The sequence below is a fragment of the Agelaius phoeniceus genome, chromosome 7, assembly GCF_051311805.1.
Source record: "Agelaius phoeniceus isolate bAgePho1 chromosome 7, bAgePho1.hap1, whole genome shotgun sequence".
NCBI classification, from domain to species: Eukaryota; Metazoa; Chordata; class Aves; order Passeriformes; family Icteridae; genus Agelaius; species Agelaius phoeniceus.
Window position 1 is genome coordinate 24163101 of NC_135271.1, and position 22866 is coordinate 24185966.

A 22866-nucleotide genomic window follows, 5' to 3' on the forward strand; every position below is an offset into this window, starting at 1 on the left:
GCTGGACTAGAAAGAAGTGGGGAGCCTGGTCATGGACCACCAGCAGAGAGCTGGCTGCTATCTCACCCTCTGTCAGTACTTACCCACATCAATGACATACTGGGGCTTGGGTCTCTCCCATTTTACCTCTAAACAGGGAATACAAGCCCTGGCTCTAGAACAAGCAGGGTGACTGTAGTACTTATCTTTAAATAACCTCTTTTTAGACTGCTTAACTCACTTTTGTTGGTTTTCCTCCAGGATGAGGTAGGCCAACAAAATAACCATCCATGTACCTCAGGCAGCAAGACAGCTACAAATAGGAGGTGGAGTGAGGAGCTCAGTTGCCACAAGCATTGCACCCTTTGATGAGGAGACTGTGCTACCACAGACCAAACCAAAAAGGGAAAGGTTTTCTGATTATCTTCCTCTTTGCTAAGTCCACATTCTATCAGTTTGTACTCACCTAAGTTGATGGAAGAGCAGAAAAGATATATTTACACGTATTATGACGATAACTGGGTTTTGGAGTCATTCATATTATGCCAACACCGCTCCTAAAAAGGTAAAAAGGATTAGCAGCAAACCAGTACCTTCATAAATAACACTCTGTTGACAGACACCATGCAAAAAAAAGCACATTCTGACTTAATATAGTTTGTAAGGCTTCCAGAATGTAAAGGCATCACAGAACCAGAACAAGCATAATAAAAAGAGAGAAAAGGACCTTTCTGAACTTATGTGTAAGTAAATAACACAGATACATGCAACAAAATAGATTTTTCTTTATTCTTGTAATTGAGTACTCACAGTATTTCCTTTTTTTTTTTGTACAAAAGTGGATCCAAGTGTAACATAAAAAGCTCAAAAGCTACACAGAACATAGTATGATTATATCTCCCATTGGAGCTTCCTTCCTAATCCTCTTCCAAATCCCTCACGTACAAAGATAAATTCTTGCAATCCTGACATTAGGATTATTCTTGAAGTAAAACATAAGCTGTAATCTTTCTGAAGCTGCCTGCTGCTTAGAATTAGGGCTGATTGTCTGAGCATATCCATACTGCAGGGACCCACTGGGGCTCATCCTGTGCACGATGTACTGCAGAGAGCAGCTGCGCAGATGCTTCTTGTAAATTGTCATTCACAATCACGTGATCAAAGAACTGACCAAACTGAGCTTCCATTTTCTTAGCTGATTCTTCCATCTCCTGTAAATCTTCTTCCTGTGAGACAGAGTAAGTCCATAAAACTGCAGTGTTGTGTAGAGAAACATACCTGCACAGCATCTGCAAGACACCTTGGTCCACATAAACAAGAGGTGAATAGATAATGTCAGTCTGCTTTATTTCATTTACAGTTTGCTATAATAAAGTACCTCTGCTACAGTCAGTTCCAGGTCTCAAAAACTGAGCTGCCTGCCATATGCTTCCCAAGGAAGTACCTTGTGTCTCAGGATACTCCATTTGCCCTAAAACAGTTACTCTAATGATAAGTGCTGGCAGAGAATGTTAGGGACTGGAAGATAAATCTACTAATGCTTGTGTTCTTACTCCAAATTTTAGTTTATTTCCCCCTGTCCATGTTGCTTTCTGTCATAGCAATCATGAATCATTTCCATATAGTTATAGACGGAGGTCTCCAAAATGTTAAGATGCTAAATTTGATGATGATTTGCCTGGAAACGATTGTGTCAAAGTGCTGTATATATTCTAAATATAAGAGATGCATTTCCTACAAGCAGGATCGGTGTTTTGTCTACAGAACTTAATATAGGATTGATACTGGCACTAAGCATACATTCTTATAACTGAAAAAAATAATAATACTACTGAACAAAGCACATTCCAAGTATTTCAATCAAACAGTAAATATATGTGCTGACTCAAATATTGACACAAGACAGCTAAATAAAACAAAAATATGCAAAATAGTTTCTCCTCTAAGACATTTTGAAGCAAAGTGCCTCAGCCCCCTAGGTTACAAATTACAGCTCTTATGCTTCAAAGCCAGTCTGGAAAGGGAAAAGAAAACCCAACAAAATCCACAGAAAAAGATAATAATTAGATTTGATCCTAAAGACACAGTACTGTTTTTTTAAGAGTTAACAGCGTAGCATAGTAGAATGCATTATGTTCTAGTAACAGAATCTCAGATTAATAAACTCAATCTCTTTTATTCCCAAATCTCACCTTGAACTTCATGTTCACATAATAATCTGTAATGATCCTGGCATTTTTACGAGTCTGCCTCATGCAGCCTATGCTGGGTGGCTTGATGAATATAATGTAGGGCTTTAACTCATGGGTCCGGGCTATTTGTATACCCTACAAATGAAGAGCAAAATAAAGTATTTCAAGTGCATTCATCCCAGCTTTACTCCCATAAAAAGCCAGTTGTTTACAACATACTGTGATCCCCAGACCTAGAAGACACTTTTTTTCAGGAACACTTACTTGAAAAAGATCTCACTTATAATCCCTGGAGCAGACATTGTTAAGCAACTGTAGCACACAATTACTTAATTCTGCTTGGTAGCCTCATTAGGAGATGCTTTCAATACCAGTGAATGATGGAACAGTGTCACTAACAGATCTGTACAATCAACCACATAAAAGATGCATTTGAAACCTATTCTTTTTTGACTCTAAGGGAGCTACTTTTGGAACAAGTACCTCTCTATTGTTCCATGCTGGAAGAAAGTATCCTGCTTTCAGAATTCCTTTACTGTGTAACATTTCCTAATGCTAATAAGTATTTTTAAATTACTGCAGAGCGCTATAGGGAATGAAAAAAAAAAAAAGAAAAACTAAAGAAAATCATAGCATGTAGACTTGGTCAAACCACCAGATTTAAATAAAGTATGCAACACAGCAGTAGTTCTGCTACCTCACTGGTCTTACTTAATACTCTTTCTAATATTTTTCCTTTAAACTCGCACCCTAAAAAAAGTCTTGTCCAAGTGGCAAGATTACACACCCCACACCACAACACCCCTCTTTTACCCCTTTGCTTAAAAATGTAACAGAGGAAACCCAAAGGACAGTTTCTAAGGTGTGACCTCATCTACCTCGTACAGCAGTTTCAGTTTTTGAGTAGTACAAATCTTGTAACTTAATTTTTATTTTAAGCAGCACAAGCCACTGCCAGCCTAAGGCTCAGACACATTGGCTCTGCATAATTAGAGGGAAATATCCAAGCAATACTGAGTTATGGTGTCGCTCTTTACATTCAGTTAGAGGAGATGCTTAAACAGCATAGCCCAAACAGCTCCTATGTACTAAATACGCAAGCAATTCAGAGAAGGTTAGCAAGGTTTAGCCAGACACAGCTCTAAGTATCTTAGATATTTACAAGCTCAGGCTTTTATTAGCCTTATCTTCATCAGCAAATTCAGTGCAAAAATAGAAGGAAAAAAAATACAAAGAGAAAGAGTATCTAAGTGAAGAAGCAGGTTACTAAGTGCTGTAACTGCTGGAGAGAAATGCAGGCACAAAGGCACACTAAAATTTTCAGCATTTACTTGATTACTTTAAGTGTTGCTGCTTTTACCAAAGGGTGTTCTGAGATTGCTAATACAAAGACAGAACTCTCAACAGTAGGGCTTGGAGGAGGAATAAATCCCATGCAACAGGTGTCCATATGAAAGACTAATCCTTACTTTAAGTAAGTATGAAAATTCATTTCCATACCATCCAAACTGATAATGCAGCTGCTGGCTTGGTAAAAAATGAACTGTCTTAACATACTTGTCACTGTAGTACCACCACTGCCACCCCCCTAAGACACATTAAAAGAATAATCTGTTATTAATAAGCTCCATGAGGTAAAGTGAAAAACAAGACAAAGCAACTAACACTGTTCCAATGGCAAAAGAATGTAGAGAAAATTATTTTTCCTTCCAGAAGATTCCCTGCCCCTTTACCACTCACCTGTGGTTCTAAATCTATGACACAGATCTTCCCTGCATCAAGGACTGTTCTCACTGCATCAATACTGGTACCATACAGGTACCCTTTGTACTCCCCATATTCCAGCATTCTGCAACAGTGGTGAGGAAGAAGGAAAATGAAAGAGCATTTGAGTTTCAAAAAGATTCCATTTAAAAGTGAAATCTTCAAATACAATCCAGTGATCAGGACTGAATAATCATAAAATTCACTGAATACTGTTCACCTTTGCTCTTCCCTGCTACACTAGGCACAAAAACCATTACAATTCATGTCCAAAAACTGCATTTTTTACTCATCGTGGTTTTATGAATTTTGTGTTTAGAGGCTGTGATTTTACTTGTCAATGTTTGTCAATTTCTTTGTCAACATACTACAAATAACTTCTTAAGTCTGAAGATTTCAAAGCACTTGGCACAGTTCAATGAGTGTCTCTTCCGTAGTGCTGAGCTGGTCTGTCCTAGAGAGATGATTGATGCATAGAAAGGAGCAGACACTTGTGAATATTTAGCCCTTACAGTTCAACTACTCGTGTGTCATCACTGCAGAGATCCTGCAATGGAGTTGCAGGTCAGGAACAGGTATGATTTACTGCTCAATTTTCAAAAGCAGTCTGGTTTCCTGGAGAGTTAAACTCATAACTTACGAGCACATTTAATGAGCTCAGGACTAGAGGGCCCACTTCCTTTTAGAAGGATTCTGAGATTAATTGTGGAGGAGCTATTTGCAACTGCACAAACACAGTCTTTGAAGAAACAGTCTCAAGTAGTTTGACACAAATTTACACCACACATACACAGTAGAAGTGGAGGAGCCCAGACTTGGGATCAACTACAAAACTGTACTTCTTTGATCATGTTGCATTTTAGGTAATAAAGATGTGATTCATCTCTTCTACTCACCTGTGACTATACACCATGTTTTCAAAAGTTTCCTTCGATATGTAGTGATATTCACGACCATTCATTTCATAACTTTTCTGAACACGAGTGGTGTCTGAAGGATGATATAACACACAAAAAAAACCCAGCTGCAACTAAATTATTGTAACTTTATTAAGTGAAAATGAGAACTTCATGAAGAACTATCAATCAGTATTTTCATAAATAATATTAGTTATTTCCATTTGTTAATCCAGAACAAAAACCCCATATCCTGTAATGGTTTGCCAGTGACAAGTCATTAAAAGTTATCAAGGCACATCTGTATTTCTAGGAATGGAAGAGTAGTTTAATCCAAATAGTCGTGATTCAAAGCAATCAGGAACTGCCTTGGAACTGGTTGCACAACTCTTTATTCTTCAGAGGCAATTTTTTTTAAAGTTCATTCAGAAAAATCCCACGAGTTTCCCACACTTGCACCTTCCCCTCATCTGGGACCTTAAGTGCTGAGTCATGACTTTTCAGCTAGCTTCAGATACATAATTTGCAGTTTGGTTATCTAAATTACAAGAACCAAATAAGCACAGGTAGAAATAATTTCAGTTGTTACGTCAGAAGTTAAGCTGCATAAGTCTCATCTGAGACTAGAAGGCTAATAAGGAAAGCTGCAAAGCCTATTAAGCACCAACTTCTGTTGTCTTCGTTCTCATACCTGAGTACTTAAACCCTAAGAACTTGAAATATCTCTAAGAATTTTTTTTTTAAATCTAGGAAAAGCAAACACTAAAGTTAAACCAAATCATGCAGATAACTTTTAATCTCCATAAAGCTTTTAATGGTTTCAGAAGCTGGAACTTGAACATACCTTTGTCTGATTTGCCAAAGTGAGATAGATAGTATTTTAAACTAACCCTTAAGAAAGCAAACAGTACTGGCTTTCAGCAGAGCTGAAGAAACAGCCATAGAGCAAAGAGTGTATAAATACCAAAAGCAAGAGGAAGGTGCTTGGCATTTCCTATTCATGTTTGAATTGGGGTAGGGGAAGAAAGAAGAAAAGCATTACATACGAGGTGTGGCACTTTGAAACTCTCGTGGGTTACTTGTGATTAGCCTTCGCCGTAGCTCATTCACACCAACTCCTGCGGGACCTGGAAAGTTGGAAGAGCAGCTAATATTACTGACAGGGTAACAGCAGCTAGTGTTACTGACAGGGTACAAATCACTCCACAGCAATATAGCCACACCCAGGAGGTAAATCAGCAGTACTATTTTAAAACAAAAAACTTATCAAATACTTCCAGACTTAGAAAGGACAGTGGATTTGCCTTTACTCAGTTTGCTTTATCAGGATCATAGAACAGTGCAGAACAGCATCCTCCCTTCAGTCGCTACAATTAAAGTCTCTTTGAGAGCCTGCAGCCCACTTAATGCAGTATGTCCTACAACAAGCATTATTAAAGGTATCTTTCCATACTGTCCATATTTGAGATTGTGCTAGTCTGGAGTTAAATATTCTTCTTATTATTGTCATATCTATACATTGAACACTGGTTGTAGAAATGCTGCCATGTAAAGAATCTTTCTATTAAATTACCAATGACCAATGTTTTCTCATCATTTTTAGTCCCAGCTGAGTATAAAACTGAACCACTTCCTTAATAAAATCCATTATCAACCAGCATTCATAACCAGCTTCTTCTAAGGACTTTATTATTACTGTTTTTTACCACTCACTATCTCAAGCAGAGAAGATGATACCTGCATTAAACTTTAACCTAAATAATGGGGTCAAATGACAGTAATTCTTGAAGTGTTGCTTTGAGAGCTGCCTACACAGCCAGCACTGCCATCAGCAGCAGGAAACCCCTGCTGGAATGTGCCTGGCAAGGGTTAAGCTCTTACCCACGAGGATAATTAGCCGGTGCCGGTCTGTCGGGTGCCGCTGGTACCTGACCACCTCTTCGTAGGGAGCGGCCAGGGCGCTGTAGCAGCTGCTGGGGCAGCGGGAGTAGCAGGACTGCTGCTGGAGCCGGGCCTTCCTGCGGCACAGCCGCATGCTCCTGCGGAATCCAGCTGCAAAGGGGGCAAAGGCATACCGCTGGAAAATACAGCCCACGTGCAGGCAACTGGCTCCTTAGCCCAGAGGGCCTCTTGCTAAGGCACACAACATATTACCTCTTCTGAGGTTTTTGCAAGGTGAAGGGTAGTGAATTTCATTGCTGCACTTGATATGACAGCTTGGTAGAATCTCTGAGCATTACATGACAGCTACAGAGTTGGTAAAATCCCATTGAAAGTCACCTGAAAATTAGCCTGGAATTAAAGACTTCTGAAAGATCCCCCAAACAAGCTGGAGGAGAAGTTTCTGACTACCTGAGGCCTCCCTAGGGAACAGGTCAACTTTTTTTGATAGTGTAGGTGATTCACTCTCATGAAGCAAGTCTGGAACATTTGCTCCAGCCTCCAGAACATGTATTTTAAAGGTCACTATGGTTTAATAACCACAGAGGTAGGTTTGTTTCTCCACTTGACCATCCAACTCTGAAAACTTCACATATAGGTGCACTTTTCTAATGAAAGCCCTCATGATTATTCTCAGTGATGACAGACATTACTTTAGAGCAAAATTAATCATGAAGTCAAGTTGAAATAGCAGTGGCCAAGTCTCTGTAGAAACCTAACAGGAAGAAAGATTTAAATGGAGAGATTGAGCATTATTAGGAAGAAAGAGACTTCCTGATGTTTGCAAAACAGAGTAAGCTGTATTCCATTTAGTAAGTCTTTAAGTGATATAAAGAACAAAGATTTTTACTGAACTTCATTAAGCTAGATCAAGCCCCAAACATTTCACTTATCTTTAGTCATTGCATACCAATAAAGACTCGTTGACCAAATTCACCAAATTCTTCCTCTTCTAGAATACAAAGAACAAATAGCCATAAAATAAAAAAGAAAAGAGAAAATTAAAAGCTAGATGCAAACAATTATTGCTGATCCTAAGGAAAAAAGGAGTTTCAGTAAATATGTGGAAGTATGATGCTTAATATAATTTTAAAAGCATGATACTCTATAATATCAAAGTATTTCACATGACCAAGGACCAATTCAAAAGGGTTACTGTAAGAAAAAATAAACATAGAACATCTTCCTAAATGAAATTTGAAACTTAACATTCTATTTGTTTCATTCCCAAGATATCTACATGCCAGACATTGTTTTGAAATTGAAATTAGTGAAAAAAACCTCCACATAATTTAAGCTTTTCAGGTGAAATCTGTCTTACAAGAAGTCTTTAGTTAAAACAATAGTAACAAGTCAGTAGCTCAAAATTAGAAACAAAAACTGTGTAACTCAGTTTGTGCCCCATAGCATGTTTGGAAAATGCAACTTATGTCTGCTCAGATATTTCAGGCAAAACGAAGACCTGATTTTATTACTTCTTTTTATTGATTGGATCAGTGATATCTGCTCCAACCTGTGAGCCTAACCTCTTTCCTCTAATTCTTTTTGTCCTCGTTCTCATGCTGTTCATCATGAAGGCTTTACTATTCAGGTGAGACTTCTAAAACTCTGTATTTTTTAAAAATTAAATCTCTCATAAAAGGCTCAAACATACCAATTTTCCAATAAGCCAATGTTCAGAAAGTATAGAAACTATTTGAGAAAGGTGATTTGAAAACAAATCAAGGAAAAAAATTGTGCCAGTGTTTAGCTTTCTTTTCAAAAAGTACTCCTTATTTTCCCCTAACTACACATGTAGTTATCCAAACTGTGCATTCCCTTTACTTAGGCCTTAAAGCAAGAATGAGATACAGAAGACACAGGCATGTCTTTAAAAGCAGTATTTGTTCCAAGGAAAAACATTATTTTCATTTGCAAAGCTTGGAAATACTTTTAGCACTCTTTGATTTACAGTTATCTCATAAGCATGGAAGTATTGAAACAAAATTAGATGCATGTTAATTGCCCTTTCACATCTATACACTCTTCATTACTTGTACCTTTACAATACAGTTTTTTTCCTACATTTCTGTATGTACTAACAACTAGTTAATGACTATGGGAAAAATTCCTTATCACAAAACTGCTCATTCAGGGCAATGTTCAGAGTAATGTTCAGCTGATACATGCCCATCTATCTTCAAGTCTCTTGAGTCATCATTCAAACATGTTTAAATCTTTCTGCTTTATCTACCCTGTCTTCTGTGGTATGGAGTGCAGTGTAGAATCCTACAGGGAACAAGCAATTCAGCTACCAGGTATTGCAAGAAGAGTGGTAGTTCCTGCTAAAGCATAAACACAGATAAATTCTATTAGATTACTGCTACAGGAGACAGGGAGAAAAATGTTAGTGTTACCTTCTTTAAGCTCCTCTGCAGATTCAGATAGAGACAGATATAAAACAATTAGCTTTGAGAAGACAGTCTATACTATGTTCTAACAAAAAATCCAACCAACATTGTCCAACACATTTAGGGAATGTAGAAAACAGGTACTACAGACATTAAATCTAAAATATGCTTCTTTGAGCATGAATTCCTAGTTCCCAAAGAATGCAAGAACTGCAGCATCTATTTCAGTATGGTAGTGCAAAATCTGCAACTACTTAAAGTGGTTAAAGTGGAAGGTAGGATAGCAAATATTTGCACCTTTATTCCTCTGACTGTGTGGACACAGCAGACAGCTGACTCAGCACTGAGCAGGATTTGCAACAGTAATCCCCAAGTGCAGCTATCAGAAACATCCTAGCCTGAAAACAAAAGACTGCCCTGCAGACCTGCTGGTTATGCCTAAAAGCCTTGGGCATTGCTTGAGAGGTAGAAGAGAACTAACGCCTGTGATAAGAGAAGAAGGTGCAGAAAGAAGAACTGGCAAGTAGAGACCTTGTGGAGAAGAGCAAATCTAAGGTAAAATTACACTCTTCTCCACAAGATTACTGAATACTTCAAATGAGAAGTTTAGCAGTAGTTTTTTAGGGGAGAAATTCTGTATTAAGAAAGATTTAAGTTTTGCAGAACTGTCAACATGCTGTAAATAAGCAGCTGCTTCCTAAATGAATCAAACAACCAACCAAAAACCCCCATATCAGCTTAGTCAAATAAAGACTGCTTATTGATTGTATTTTTTATACATAAATAATGAATTTGATAAGCATTTTTCTTTCCTGTATGTCAGCCATGCCCACAATCAGGAATCCAGAAGCAGCTTTCCTCTTTACCACATCAACTCCTACAGGCACTGGGGATTCAGGCCTGCATATTACTGAAGGTAATCCAATTATCTGCTGACATCAGTGCAGCCCCTGCTGTCACAGCTTGCACGGGTACAGCTGACGAGGGTTGGATAAATAGGTCTGCTACTGATGCACGAGAAGAAACATTCACACTCGTGGGATAAGAGGACAGAAACCTGACTACTAAGGTAATCAGAGAATAAGAGGAAGACTTAAAGCAACAGGATTTTACATAATGGCTTTTCAAGCCAGAATGGCTCCTGAAGCTGAAGTGGCATTTTGGTTTTTGCCACCTGCTTGTTTCTAAGATGCTCCTCTCTGGACACCCTTCTCACAGCAGAACAATTGCAAGGAACTCAGAGTTAGGTCAGAGGAACTTACCTGACTCAAATGTTTCTTCATCTTGTTTAGTAATCCAGATAGCAAAGATATTAAAATAAATTCAAAATTTAATTCTTTTCCTTCTAATGAATATCAGAAACAGAAATCAGTTTTCCAGCTTCTGTCAGTCTGTCTCACATATACTTTCCCCAGCTGCTTCTACCCCGAGGCGGCAAAATACAGCTCACTATACTTGAATTACCTGCTTCATTTCTTTTCACACAGTCCTACAGGATCACATCCCTCCATGAGAGCTTCTCAATTACCTTGGAGAAGGAAGAATGAACTGCACTGCTTTAGGGAGCAACTCAAGCTACCAATTTTTACACTCAGTGTTCACAAGCAAAAACCTATTCTTGCTCCTTGTTCTCCCAAGATCAGGGATTTCTTGACAAGGAATTGTGTGGGTTCTCCAAGACCACAACAATCCGTGCCATTAAATATGCAATAGGCAAAAAGGTATGGTAACTTTACAGCCACAATCCAACACCTGAATCAAAGCAGTTGCATCTCATTCAAGCAAATATTTTTGTGCTGGTCAAAGCACTTGACTATAAGCACTGTACACCAGAACTGCAAACAGCTCATTTTAATACACTAATATGAGAGGAGGTTTCCAGGGTAAGAAAAATAGAGTTTGCTCCCATTAAGTTCACTAGGAGAATGAGTGGTTTTATCTAGGAAATGAAGCTTTAAACTAGCTACTGCCTTGAAGCAAATAAAATAATCTCAAGTGAATTCAGTTACCTGTTTCCACACACTTTTCGTCAATCTGCATGTCATCCTCTACAGATCAACACAAGGGAAAAAAATTCATCTGAATCAGAAAACCACCAGAGAGGAAAAGCACCCTTACAGATCTTACAAGACTGAACTCAGACATCAGAAACAAGATAGGTGAAGCTCAAATCATCTTTAGACATCTCTAAGAATTTTAACTCTTAACTCCAATTTAGTGAAGTTCTTTGTATTACAGTGAACAAAAACTCTTCAATGAGTGCTCTGAGGGCAGAGAGACAAATGCATCTAACTTGAATTCTCCTCTTGAAATAATGAAAGGTTTAACATGCCTGTCAATCTGTTTATCCAGTAGATATCTATTTATTAAGTATTACCATGAGGGAATATAATTTTCTGTCTTATAGCTTTTAAATATCTTTCCAACTTGCTACACTCAAGGAAAAGTATTTTGCTTTTTATTTTTAATTTTTATTTATTTATTTTTATTATTACTTTTACAAGGAAGAAAAGGAAAAGATCAATTCAGCTCTTTCTCAATCCCCAGACTACATCAATTTATGTCCCAGAAATGTGATCACATGAGCTTGGGCAATCTCACAGGCTGACAATACAGCTCTGTTTGTGTTTTGTTCTTGCACATCCTTCCAGATAGGCCCAGCAGGAGCTATTTTCTAGTTACAGGGCACTTGTCAGGGTATCTGTCAATCACATTCTGCCCACATGTATCCTTTAAAGAAATTCTCTCTTCGAGCTGCTCTAGGAGAGAAAGAAGGAGAATAATGGAGAAAGAGGAAATTTTGTCTTTCTTTCCTCAAAGAACCCATTCAAACTGTCACTTCCCTGACAGATAATGCACAGCTAAGGTTTCCACTTTAAGACAATGTATGCATCTATAGGTGAAAAAAGGCTGGATTTCAATTATGTTAAGCACACAAAATGCCAAGAACTTGGGCTTCTTCCACATGTATTTATCAAAATGCTTAATTCCTGACAACTTTTTAAAAAGCCTGTAAAACCATGTGTCATATTGGTTCCAGGTACAGAAATGCAGTGCTGTCCAGGTGTGATTCCCTACCTTCTTCCACAGTGCTTACTGCTCACAGCATATCCATTGAAGCAATTAAAATGCAATAAAATTATGGTGAAAGAGAGCCTCAGCTCTAGCAAGCAATGCAATCAGTGCAAGCAGAATCCTAGGGAATGTAACACATGCCCCCTGGGATTTATCATGAGAGAAAAATTTTATACTTGCATAAAGAGCCATAGAAGGAAATGGGGGCAGAAGAAACAGGAAGGACTTTTTTTCTGGGAATAATTGCATATTTACAGAAAATTATAGTTGGCAGAAGGTAATATTTCTGGATTGTTACCATGAATAAATTCAAGGGCAGCATAGCTTATCTTAGACCTCAAGAAAATAAGTTCTATTATTTTCTCAATAGCTTTGATGGCAAAGAAATATTCCAAACATGGCACTTCTCAGTGGCAGAGCTGGTATCTGTGTCCCCAGAAATCCAGGCCAGTACAATTGTCACCTCAAGACTTACAGCTAATTCTCCTTGAGAGAACTGGCTGGCCTAGTGAGGTCCCAGAACGTAGAGACTTTAGAAGAAGTTGAATTCACAGCTTCTCTTAAGGTCAGATCTCAGGTACACTGGAGACAACCATCTCCACCATCAGTACTCCAGGTACAATTATCAGTAAGTATTTTCTTTTCAGTGGATAGTTAACACAGTTGAAGGTTACAATATGGCTCCAGAAACAATGTGTTTGAACTAAGCTGAACTGCATGAGCTTTTATTTCACTGTCCCTGAAACAGAGACAAGATCTTTCTTTCCTGCTGTATTGCTCAAGTAACTTTTCACTCACACATTGATGATTTGAGACAGAGGTGGGGCTGGAAGGGCTGACACCACCAGAACTCTCGCTGCTTCCTACATAGAAATAAATTTATTACAGTTAAAGAAACAAAACAGTCCACAAGCACATTATGCTCCAGTCAGATTCACTGCTTACATGTAAGATTGATCAGTACTGAACTGAGAGAAGACAGCAAGAACTGAAACATTACCAATGTTTTAGCCCACTGCAAAGACCTAAAATAAAACCAATGTGCTATCAGAAGTATTCAAATTTCCAAATCAGCAGCCCAGAAGTACTAAGAATTTATACAAAAGTACAGGAAGATAAGCCATACAGTGGTACAGACTCCTGGAAATAGAAGAGTGTGCTACTGGTAAGAGTAGTAGTACTACTGCCTCCATTACTGCACAGAGCCTCTTGCAGCCTGAGTCACAACCCAGTTTCATTTCACCTTGCATTATACAGACTGCAGGTAAGCTTATATTTATTATAATAGTCAAGTTTATCATGTGCTAGTGCATGGCCTTACGTTATCCTGGGGTTACCACAGGACATGTGGTTAAAGGATCAGATTGGAAAGTTTGCTACAGCAGTGTAAGAACTCTGATTCTGAATTCATGTAGCGTAAAAATAATGGTCTATTTATGCAGAAAATTATGAGCAAGAGACCCTTGTTCTTTCTTGAGTGTTTGTTTTTCTCTGTTTCTGTAATCTGCTCTACTCAGTTTTGACCAAAGCTGAAGAGGTTACTCATGCATCAAAGGACATCTTTAAAAACATACTATGCTTTAAGTATCCCTCTTCCCCTTGCTTTTTTTTTTTCATCACAGATGATGGTCATTTAGTAGTCAGGGCCCTCAATTTCAGCTGCTACACTCCACCAGATGTCTTAGCAACCAGCATGGAGACTGGATAAGTGCTGCAAATTTCCTAAATGGAAATTTGAGATTATACAAGAAGCTTTCAAAGCTTCTTCTCACACAGGTGCTCTTCCGGGAAAAATAGCAAGAAGTCAGAGATCAGAAAGAGGAAAGGTGTTTGTCAGATGTCACTCTGAATCATACTGCTACAAAACTTAGGAAAATTTTGAATAACTGGCTGATTTTTGAATCAGAAATCAGGAAAATGATGATTTTTTTACCTTTTAAGAAGATGATTTGAGGGTATGAGTCCAGCACAGGCACTGAGATCTGAAACTTTCCTGGCCTGCCACCAGAGAGCATCATTCTGATCCACAATCTGGAGTATTTCACCCCTCTTGAAAGGCAAACCTGCATCAGCACATGGTATGGCAGGATCTTGCAAGGGCCAGTAATCTGCCATTGCTCGCACGTACACCTAGGAAAAAAACATACAGGAGTGAGCAGAAGCCAAGTCTAGAATGGATACAACACATGATTTACAATTTTCAGTCTAATGATGAAATCAAGTTTTAAAAACCAGATCAAGCCTTAAATGCTCTCTGTTCATTAAATGAGGAAAAAAACCCATTTATCTCATACATTATGAAAAGAACTGACCTTCAACTTGTAGATCACTCAGAAAGTGCCTTTATTACACAGTTACATCTCTTACTGTCTTTACTGCTTCAGCAACACCAACCACATTGATGTCAGCTGAGAGGCAGCCATAGAGGCAAGGTAACACTTTAGGGATTGCAACAAACTTCCAGGTAACACCATGTCTTTGTATCACACAACTGGGCACTACTGCTATCAGTCTGGGAAAAGAAAAAGAATGTTTCTTACTGTTGTTTGGTTGCTGACAGGCCGATCAGAAACTGGAATTAATTTGAACATAATTGTCCCCTGAGACAGGGCCTAAATGATTAGAAAATAATTAAAATATGGTTGGTATTCAACACAAGTAAACGAACATAGGCAAGACAGAGCATGGCTTTGAGGATACTGCAATTTTTGTGTCACAGATAGAATTCAGGTAGACAGAGTCAATGTGATAATGCTATATTTTTTCCAAAAGGAAACTCAAGAATGAAACATCAAAGTTTTGTTAAATATTTTTAAATTTAATGCAACATATGTTTCATTGTAAGTATACGTAATTTCAGCATTGATTCATACCAAACTTTTCTACTGAAATCTTATTTAAATTAGCAGCAGAGTCTGGTTAGATGGGTTATATAAAGGGGGAGGAACTTAATTTAGTAATTAAACATTTCCAATGGCGTTTGTATTTCTTATACCTAGAAATGGTACAGCCATGGCAATGGCACAGAGACTTGGTATGATTACACACAGAAATACCTCACTGGCTGGCACTTAACAGTTAAGAACCCTGAAAAACTGTGCACAAAATGACAAAACAGGGACACCTCAAAAGATTTCTTCATGAGAATTTTGACAACAATAATTACACTGCCCTTTTCTTGCAAGGTAAGGTGTGTAGCTTACAAGCTCATTTACTCTGCTTTAGTGCATTTTGTAACATGGACTCTTACTAGAATAGCAGCTTTCCACTACTTTCTTGTGGAATATTTCTGAGTGGCACTTCTAGAAAAAGTTACGAATCAGTGAAGGCTGAATAAATTAGTATTTTTCCCAGAAGCTGCAGATGGAATGGTAACAGTTAAGGTAATTTCTGCTCAGAACAGAAGTTAGATTTAATTCTGCTTTCATATATTCTGATTTCATGAGCAGTTGGGAACTTCATTCACAGTAAGGAAACATCTGAATTTTCTGTTAAAAATTCCAGGCTTTCTCATGTACAAGAGCGTGTAAAAGAGCGAGCATACAAATAATCTTAAGGTACAAAGTAGAAAACATATTTTAAAAATATTAAATACCAGAATATTAATGACTTGCTCAGGCTCAAGTCCCTCAACAGGAACTCCATTTACTTCCACCAGTTTGTCTCCAGCATACAGCAACCCTACCATGAAAACAAATATGAAAACAGCAGCAGGAGTTTTATCACAGCATGATTTATCTCAAATAGGCAAGGCAGGGTCACACAGAAATATCACAGGTTTTAAGTCAGCATTAAAATTTTCCTGCACCCTGTATGGAGGAAGGCATTTTGGATATCCAGGAGCTGCACTGCTCCTGGATAGGACTGCAGACTGCTGCAGGTCACAAGGAGCTTGCATGCTTCAGCTTTCTTAATCCTTCCCACTCCCCCATATGACATCTTTGCAATCTACTGATTATATGCCTTAAAATTAGCATAAACATTTTAATATTGCTCCATTTCTCAAAGTAAATTATGAACCTATATTAATAGACCTATCCTATATTAATAGACCATAAGACTTGGAATCAGACCCCTAAAAACTCCAGGTGCAGTGGGAGCTCCTGGGACTCCTCTCTGTCCTTTATGGTAAAGTCTTCACAATATTGTTTTCTTTTCCATGTTCCTTTAATTCAATAAAAATATTAGTCAAACTAGGAACTTAATCAACTATTTTCTGAAAGTTGAGATTTTTTCTCTATACAAAGGCCAGAAAATACTAAAAGGAACTATTTTATAATGATTGCAGTTGAATTTTACTTCTGATGTTTTACATTTTAATTACATTACATTTCCTAAGGGACATGGAACACATTCAATTCTATCACCAATTATTGATGTTTACCATTTCTCCATTAGGGAATGTGCTGCATTTCATACTACACTGCAATTTGGGATATCCAGGTACTGGTGCCAAGAACATATAATGAAAACTGGATTTCTTCATCAACTTAGTCTAAAACAGCAAATTCATCTGAAAATCTATGAAGTCAGAGTGAAAGTCACTGCAGTGCATCACTGCTTACAGTGCTGTCCCATGTGCACATCATCTTGCTCTGTAATGGCAGATTAACTGTAGAAGCTAAGGTATTGTCTTACTTCAAATATCTTATTTCAAGTTCAGTTTTATGTATCACTTTGTTTCAAATTCCACCTACCACTTCTGTCTGCCAGCCCACCATGGATCACACGGGCAACCGTTATGTCACCTGTTATCTCATGGCGTTTAATGGTGGCACCCTGGCAGGTAAGAACACAGAAAAAACACATTGATCACCAAAGGACCCCAGTAAGTTTCCTTCCATATCACAAGTCTGATCTTCAGGCTGACACAAAGATATTGAAGGATACAGCCTTTTTACCACAACATGGATATAGCAGTAACCACAGAATCACAGAATAAGCTGAGTTGGAAGGGACCACAAGGATCACTGAGTTCAACTCCTGGCCCTGCACAGCACCATCCCCAAGAGTCACACCCTGTGCCTGAGAGCATTGTCCAACTCTTCCTGAGCTCTGTCAGGCTTGGTGCTGGGACCACTTGCCTGGGGAGCCCATTCCAGTGCCCAAACACCTTCTGGGTGAAGAATCTTTTTCTAATATCCAATCTAAAACCTCCCCTTACCCAGCTTCAGGCCATTCCCTCTGCTCCTGTCACTGGTCACCAGCAAGAAGAGATCAGTGCCTGCCCCTCCTCTTCCCCTCACAAGGAAGTTGTGACTGCAGTGAGGTCTCCTCCAGGCTGAGCAGACCAAGTGACCTCAGCCACTCCTCATACAGCTTCTCTTCAAGGCCCTTCACCATCTTCCTGGCTATCCTTTGGATACTTCCTAATAGTTTCATGTCTTTCCTATATCAGGGCACCCAGAACTGCCCCCAGCACTCGAGATGAAGCTGCCCCAGTGCAGAGCAGAGCAGGACAATCCCCTCCCTTGCCCAGCTGGAGATGCTGTGCCTGATGCCCCCCAGGACACGCTTGGCCCTCCTGGCTGCCAAGGCACTGCTGATTCATTTCCAACTTGCCACTGATGTAGACCCCCAGGTCTCTTTCCACAGCACTGCTTTCTAGCACCTCATTCCCCAGTCTGTCCATACATCCAAGGTCGTCCCATCCCAGGTGAAGAATCCAGCACTTTCCCTTGTGGAACTTCACATGCTTGGTGATTGCCCAGCCCTCTCCTTTGCTGAGGTCTCTCTGCAGGGCCTCCCTGCCCTCAAAGGAGTCAACAGCTCCTCCTAGTTTTGTATCTCCTATGAACTTGCTCAGAACCCTTTCTGGTCCTGTGTCTAGGTCATTTACAAAGCTGTTGAAGAGCACAGGGCCAAGGATGAAGCCCTGCAGAACCCCACTAGTGACAAGTGCCCAGTCTGGTGTAACACCAGTCACTGTAACCCTTTTCGCCCAACCCATGAGCCACCTGCTTACCCAACCCATAATGTGTTTATCCATCTGTGTGCTGGACATTTTGTCCAGAAGGATGCTCTGAGAGACAACATTGAAAGCTTTACTGAATTCCAGAAGAATTACATTAATTGGCTTCCTCTGATCAGCTAGCTGGGTTACCTTGTCATAAAAGGAAATCAGGTTTGATAAGCAGGACTTTCCCCTCACAAAGTGCTGGCTGTGACCAATGACTGTGTTGTCCCTCAGGTGTTTTTCAGTACCTCCCAGAATACTCTTCTCTGTAACTTTACCAGACACTGAAGTGAGACTGACAGGCCTACAGTTTACAGGGCTGTAATGTTTTAGTACTAAGTCCTTCAATGTCTTCAACTTCCATCACACTAAAATAACCACACTGATTGGCAGTTAGAAATCTTTTTTATCTCCAATATTACAGCTATCTTTCTCTAAAACAGATTAGCTAAGCTATACAATGTTTGCTGCTTATAAGTACAAACTAGTTTGGTTTTATCTCATATAATGAAAATACATCTGCCAAATGTTCAAACACTGAGCAGACAAGGCACTGAACAACCTACACCCACACCATGCATGGCTAGGTCCTTTCTCAGGTCCTTTCCAGCCTCAACAATTCTTGTGATTCTGTAAAATCTGGACAAGAATGCACACAATCCCCATGACATTCCTGGGAAGAAACCAATAAGCATCCAATGCATTATTAATTCTTTCTAACTTAAAAAAAAATTGACAGACACAAGAAAGGTCCCTCACCAGAGGCTGGTTGTTTTTCACTAAGCAGACAATCCTCATAGCTTCTTCATTTTCAGGTATGTTTTCTGGCAATGGTGGAAGGGTTGGTTCAAAATCTTTCTGGGCCACAGTATCATGAGCAGATAGCAAGGCCTGTTACAAATGGAAACAAGCAAACCAACCAACCCATAAGCAAAGATCCATAGCAGAGCTTTAAACAGTGACTGGTCAGAAACCAGATATCACTGAATGTGTTCCTTTGTGAACACAGATTCCTTGCATATATTGACATTTTATTCTTTCACCAATAAAATCAAACCATGAAAGTTTTAAGAACAGTTCCTCTATTTCTTGTGGAAAACCTTCAAAAGAGGAAAGAAATATTTCTATTTGGAGCTCTTGGGTTAAGAATGCAGGTTCTGCAATTTCAAGGAAAATTTGATTTATATATCTGCATTAACTGCCCATAATTAAAAACTTTGTAAGAAATGTGTTTCAAAGACAGCTTTAAGTAAAATGCAGCCCACTGCAGGTACTTCAGATACACAGTCCACATTTGATCTCATGATCAGATTAGTTCATCATTAGTAAACTATGTCTCCTCTGGCCCCTTTACCAATTCTTGTGAACAGCTGCCCATCCATTTCCATTCCCTCTGCAGAGACCTCCATGAGCAAACTTTTTCTTTCCTTATGCAGGACTTGCCTTGAAGTGTGGAGAACGCAGTAGCCGTCTTAGCTCTTTGACCTCTCCTGACGGAGGGGCTTCATGCAGCAACTCTACCACCTGATAAATGTAAGAAAATAAGCACAGAGATGGATAATGTAAGAAAATAAGCACAGAGATGGATTCTAGAGGACAATTCTTTTAGAAAGCTCTACACTGAATGTAAAGGAATGGAGACAGTGTAAAGCCCCCCCCCCCCCCCCCCATTATGTGAATCAGGAGATGTCCATATGGTATGCTCTAGAACTGGACAATATGACCACAGCTGCACAACACTCAGCCAGGCTTAATTTAGTTCAGGCACAGTGCCATGTGCTCTAAATCAGTTTTTGCTCCCTTCTCTCAACCAATTTCATCACTAGTCTCAGTTTCTCTACTTCATCATTAACTCTCCCACTAATTAAAAGATTTAGAATTCAGCTATTATAATTAGAAAAATCTAAAAAGCTTTTCAATATCCTCATGTCAGTCTGCTTGATTGTAGCCATAACACTGAACCACAGAGTTACATGGGAAGAAAAATACATGGTCAGTGATGAAACAATTAACATGTGTGTTCATTACACTGGCCAGGATTTGCGTAGACCAAGAGCCACAGCTGTGCCCATTTCTCATGCTGCCCCCAGTAAGGGCTGTTGAGTAGTTTTACAGATGTGTAAGGAGAGTTTATATACTGTGCTTAGACCTGAGACACAGAATCAATACCAGAACACTTAACTGCAGCAGAGTGCTTTCATTTGGGTAAATAAAGCAATAAACTGTGCATAAAATCTCACCTCACGACTCAACGCACGTGCCTGCAGCGTGACTGGAGCTGGTCTTTTTCCAAGATATTGTTGGAGGCATTCATAAATCTGTTGCATGCCATGACAGACAAAACAAGGCAATGATGACATTGACCAGTTCACATGACTGTATAGATACATACATAACAGGCAATGGACAACACTATTTCTGGAAACTTCTCGGTCCAACTACAGCTCCAGAGTCTGCAATCTCAATTCTTAATATCTGACACATCTGAAATTGAGTCTTGAACTCAATGTCTTTCCATATTATCAGGTAGCTAGCCAATTACACTGTAGTTTTGAATTTTTCTAGAAGAAAAGCTGTCTACACAGGTAAATAGCCTAATAGTAAATTCTCTGATTTGTAGCCTCTTTCCTTCCTCTAGTTGAAGGCATAATTGCTGCATTTAAAATACCTTTATGAGCATTCTTATCCAGTAAAAGCTCCTCTTTAAAAATCAAAGACTTTAAAAATCCTTCTTAAAGAAAAGCAGAATTTTTACAGAATTTGTCTCAGAGATAAAATTATTTTCAAGATAGAAAGACTAGTCAAAACTCTGTTCTCTAACAATATGAGATCTTCAATTACACATCAGATGAACGGAATGTAAAATAACATACAGTGTCACAGGCCAAGAAGTGGGATCCATAGCCATACAGAAATTTAAGAACAGGAAAGACAACTGTGCAATGATGTGTTCAGTGTCTGTCCCCTGTCCTTAATACAGACAGGTAAAGTAGAAGAGCCTAAATGTCTAGGATATTATGGAAGAGAACACTTTATTTTCCTTAAAAGCATAAAAGGTTTCATCTACTGTGACTGCTGATGTTAGAACTGACATCAGGACTATCAGCACTTAGTGTAAATAAGCATTTATTGTCCTCATATGGCAAAATCAAGTGCTATTCCCTAGAGATTGTTCTGTAGGTGACCTTGCTCTCCCAGCTGTGTGGCAGCTTACCTTGAGCAGTGCTTGCAGCCAGCGAGATCTGAGCAGCTCATAGAGCATGCCCACGCCATTGACATCCCTCTTACAGAGCAAGCTGAGCTCTTGCAGCGCTAGAGTCAGAACATGAGATACACCTGAGCCCAAGAAACAGAAAAGCGCAAGACACTTCAGTACAAAGAGAACACCAACCAAAGCCAAACAGTGACCCAGACCTTTGCAATGCACCTTTCCTCAATTTGTACTTCTAAGAAATGCACAGACATTTCCTGTCTGCCTTGCCTTTTTTCCTGCAATCGGCTCTGTTGCATAAGAGCTATTTTACCACGTTATTAGCCAGCAGGTTAGGTCAATGCTAGCAATTTGCAACTGACCTGGGAAAAAGCCATGCAGGCAATCTCACATGTAACAGTCTGGGTTCAAGCTCATACCTCCTACCGAAAAAAGGTGAAACAACAAAAAACTCCTTGCCTTTATAAGCCAGAAACAAATGCCAGGTATTCTCCTCTGATGCTCTCTCAAGTTAACTGCATACCACCACTGAACATCAAGAATCATTCCAATTGTTGAGTAGTAATACTTCAGACACATTAATGTCTCTCATGACTCAATGGAAGAGTCACAGATCAATGAATAGAACTTTTTGAAAAGAGAAAGAAAACTGAAAAAGAGATGCAAAAGTTACCATTATCTTTACTGCTGACTGGTGGCACCTCCATCTTCTCCTTAATTCAAGGAGATTCCACTCACTTTGAATACTGCATTCACACCAGGTTGGTTTCACAAAGAAAGATGATGAACTAGAGAAAAGAGCACCCTCATATCAGAATACTGTCAGGTATTTTACACTGATAAGAAAGCAGAATTCAAAATAAAGGAAAGGGTGGGCAATAATTTGTATTTAAAGTGCACCATGGGTATAAAAAATAAATATATGAGTCCCACCTGTAAATTCAGCCACCCAGTAGCACCCAAGATGCAGACAGACAAAACTCAACTGCAGTATGGCATTTTAATGTCTTTATAGAATTGTCATTTGCTTGCGTCATTAAGTCATGGAAAACAGAAAGCTGTTTGGTCCATCTTCTAGCTCTCCAGTTTCTTAAGTGTACCACCATGAGAAATTGTAATTTTTTTCTAAAGACTTATATCTTGTTTTATACCCATATAGCTTGGAAAATAATCATATTCAAGGATACATTACATTTAATTCCTCTTAATATTGACACAATATTAAAACTGAAAGACTGGAGTTCCTACTGAATTTTCATTGAGCAAAGACATGATTTTGAAGAAAGGGATCCCTGTCTCTATCACTATTAGAGTTTAAGGTCTTTGAAGGATTTGTTCCACAGAGATTTCATTATTTTTCTCTTATTTCCTCACAATGAATTAAAAACCCAAAAGCCCAGAGAGAAAACCCTATTTCTTACCTTGCTGGTATCATCATCTCTCTCAGGCAATTTATAATAGG

The 22866-nt window shown here is 38.9% G+C and overlaps 1 protein-coding gene across 1 annotated transcript; it reads right to left on the reverse strand.

Annotated features, from left to right (window-relative positions):
* Positions 1-744: 744 nt before the first annotated feature.
* Positions 745-22132, reverse strand: MPP4 (MAGUK p55 scaffold protein 4). The gene is made up of 21 exons (XM_054636600.2): positions 22078-22132; positions 21408-21529; positions 20434-20511; positions 19637-19717; positions 18953-19084; positions 16935-17016; positions 15833-15918; positions 14778-14849; positions 14171-14367; positions 13036-13100; positions 12241-12258; positions 11172-11210; positions 10425-10445; positions 9169-9183; positions 7683-7724; positions 6713-6883; positions 5878-5958; positions 4832-4925; positions 3912-4020; positions 2172-2306; positions 745-1205 (listed from the first exon to the last, which is right to left on the reverse strand). Exons 1-21 carry the CDS (start codon positions 22109-22111, stop codon positions 1014-1016), a joined length of 1866 nt encoding a protein of 621 aa, XP_054492575.2. The 5' UTR covers positions 22112-22132; the 3' UTR covers positions 745-1013.
* Positions 22133-22866: the final 734 nt, after the last annotated feature.

What these genes read in the sequence shown, in the direction of transcription:
- MPP4 (XM_054636600.2), bottom strand. Translation starts at nt 22,111, where the DNA reads ATGGAGGTGCCACCAGTCAGCAGTAAAGATAATG. An exon ending in AACATGGTGTATAGTCACAG is followed by an intron (nt 4,021 to 4,831) that starts GTGAGTAGAAGA and finishes CCACTGTTGCAG; the next exon opens with AATGCTGGAATATGGGGAGT. An exon ending in TCATAGATTTAGAACCACAG is followed by an intron (nt 2,307 to 3,911) that starts GTGAGTGGTAAA and finishes CTTCATTTGTAG; the next exon opens with GGTATACAAATAGCCCGGAC.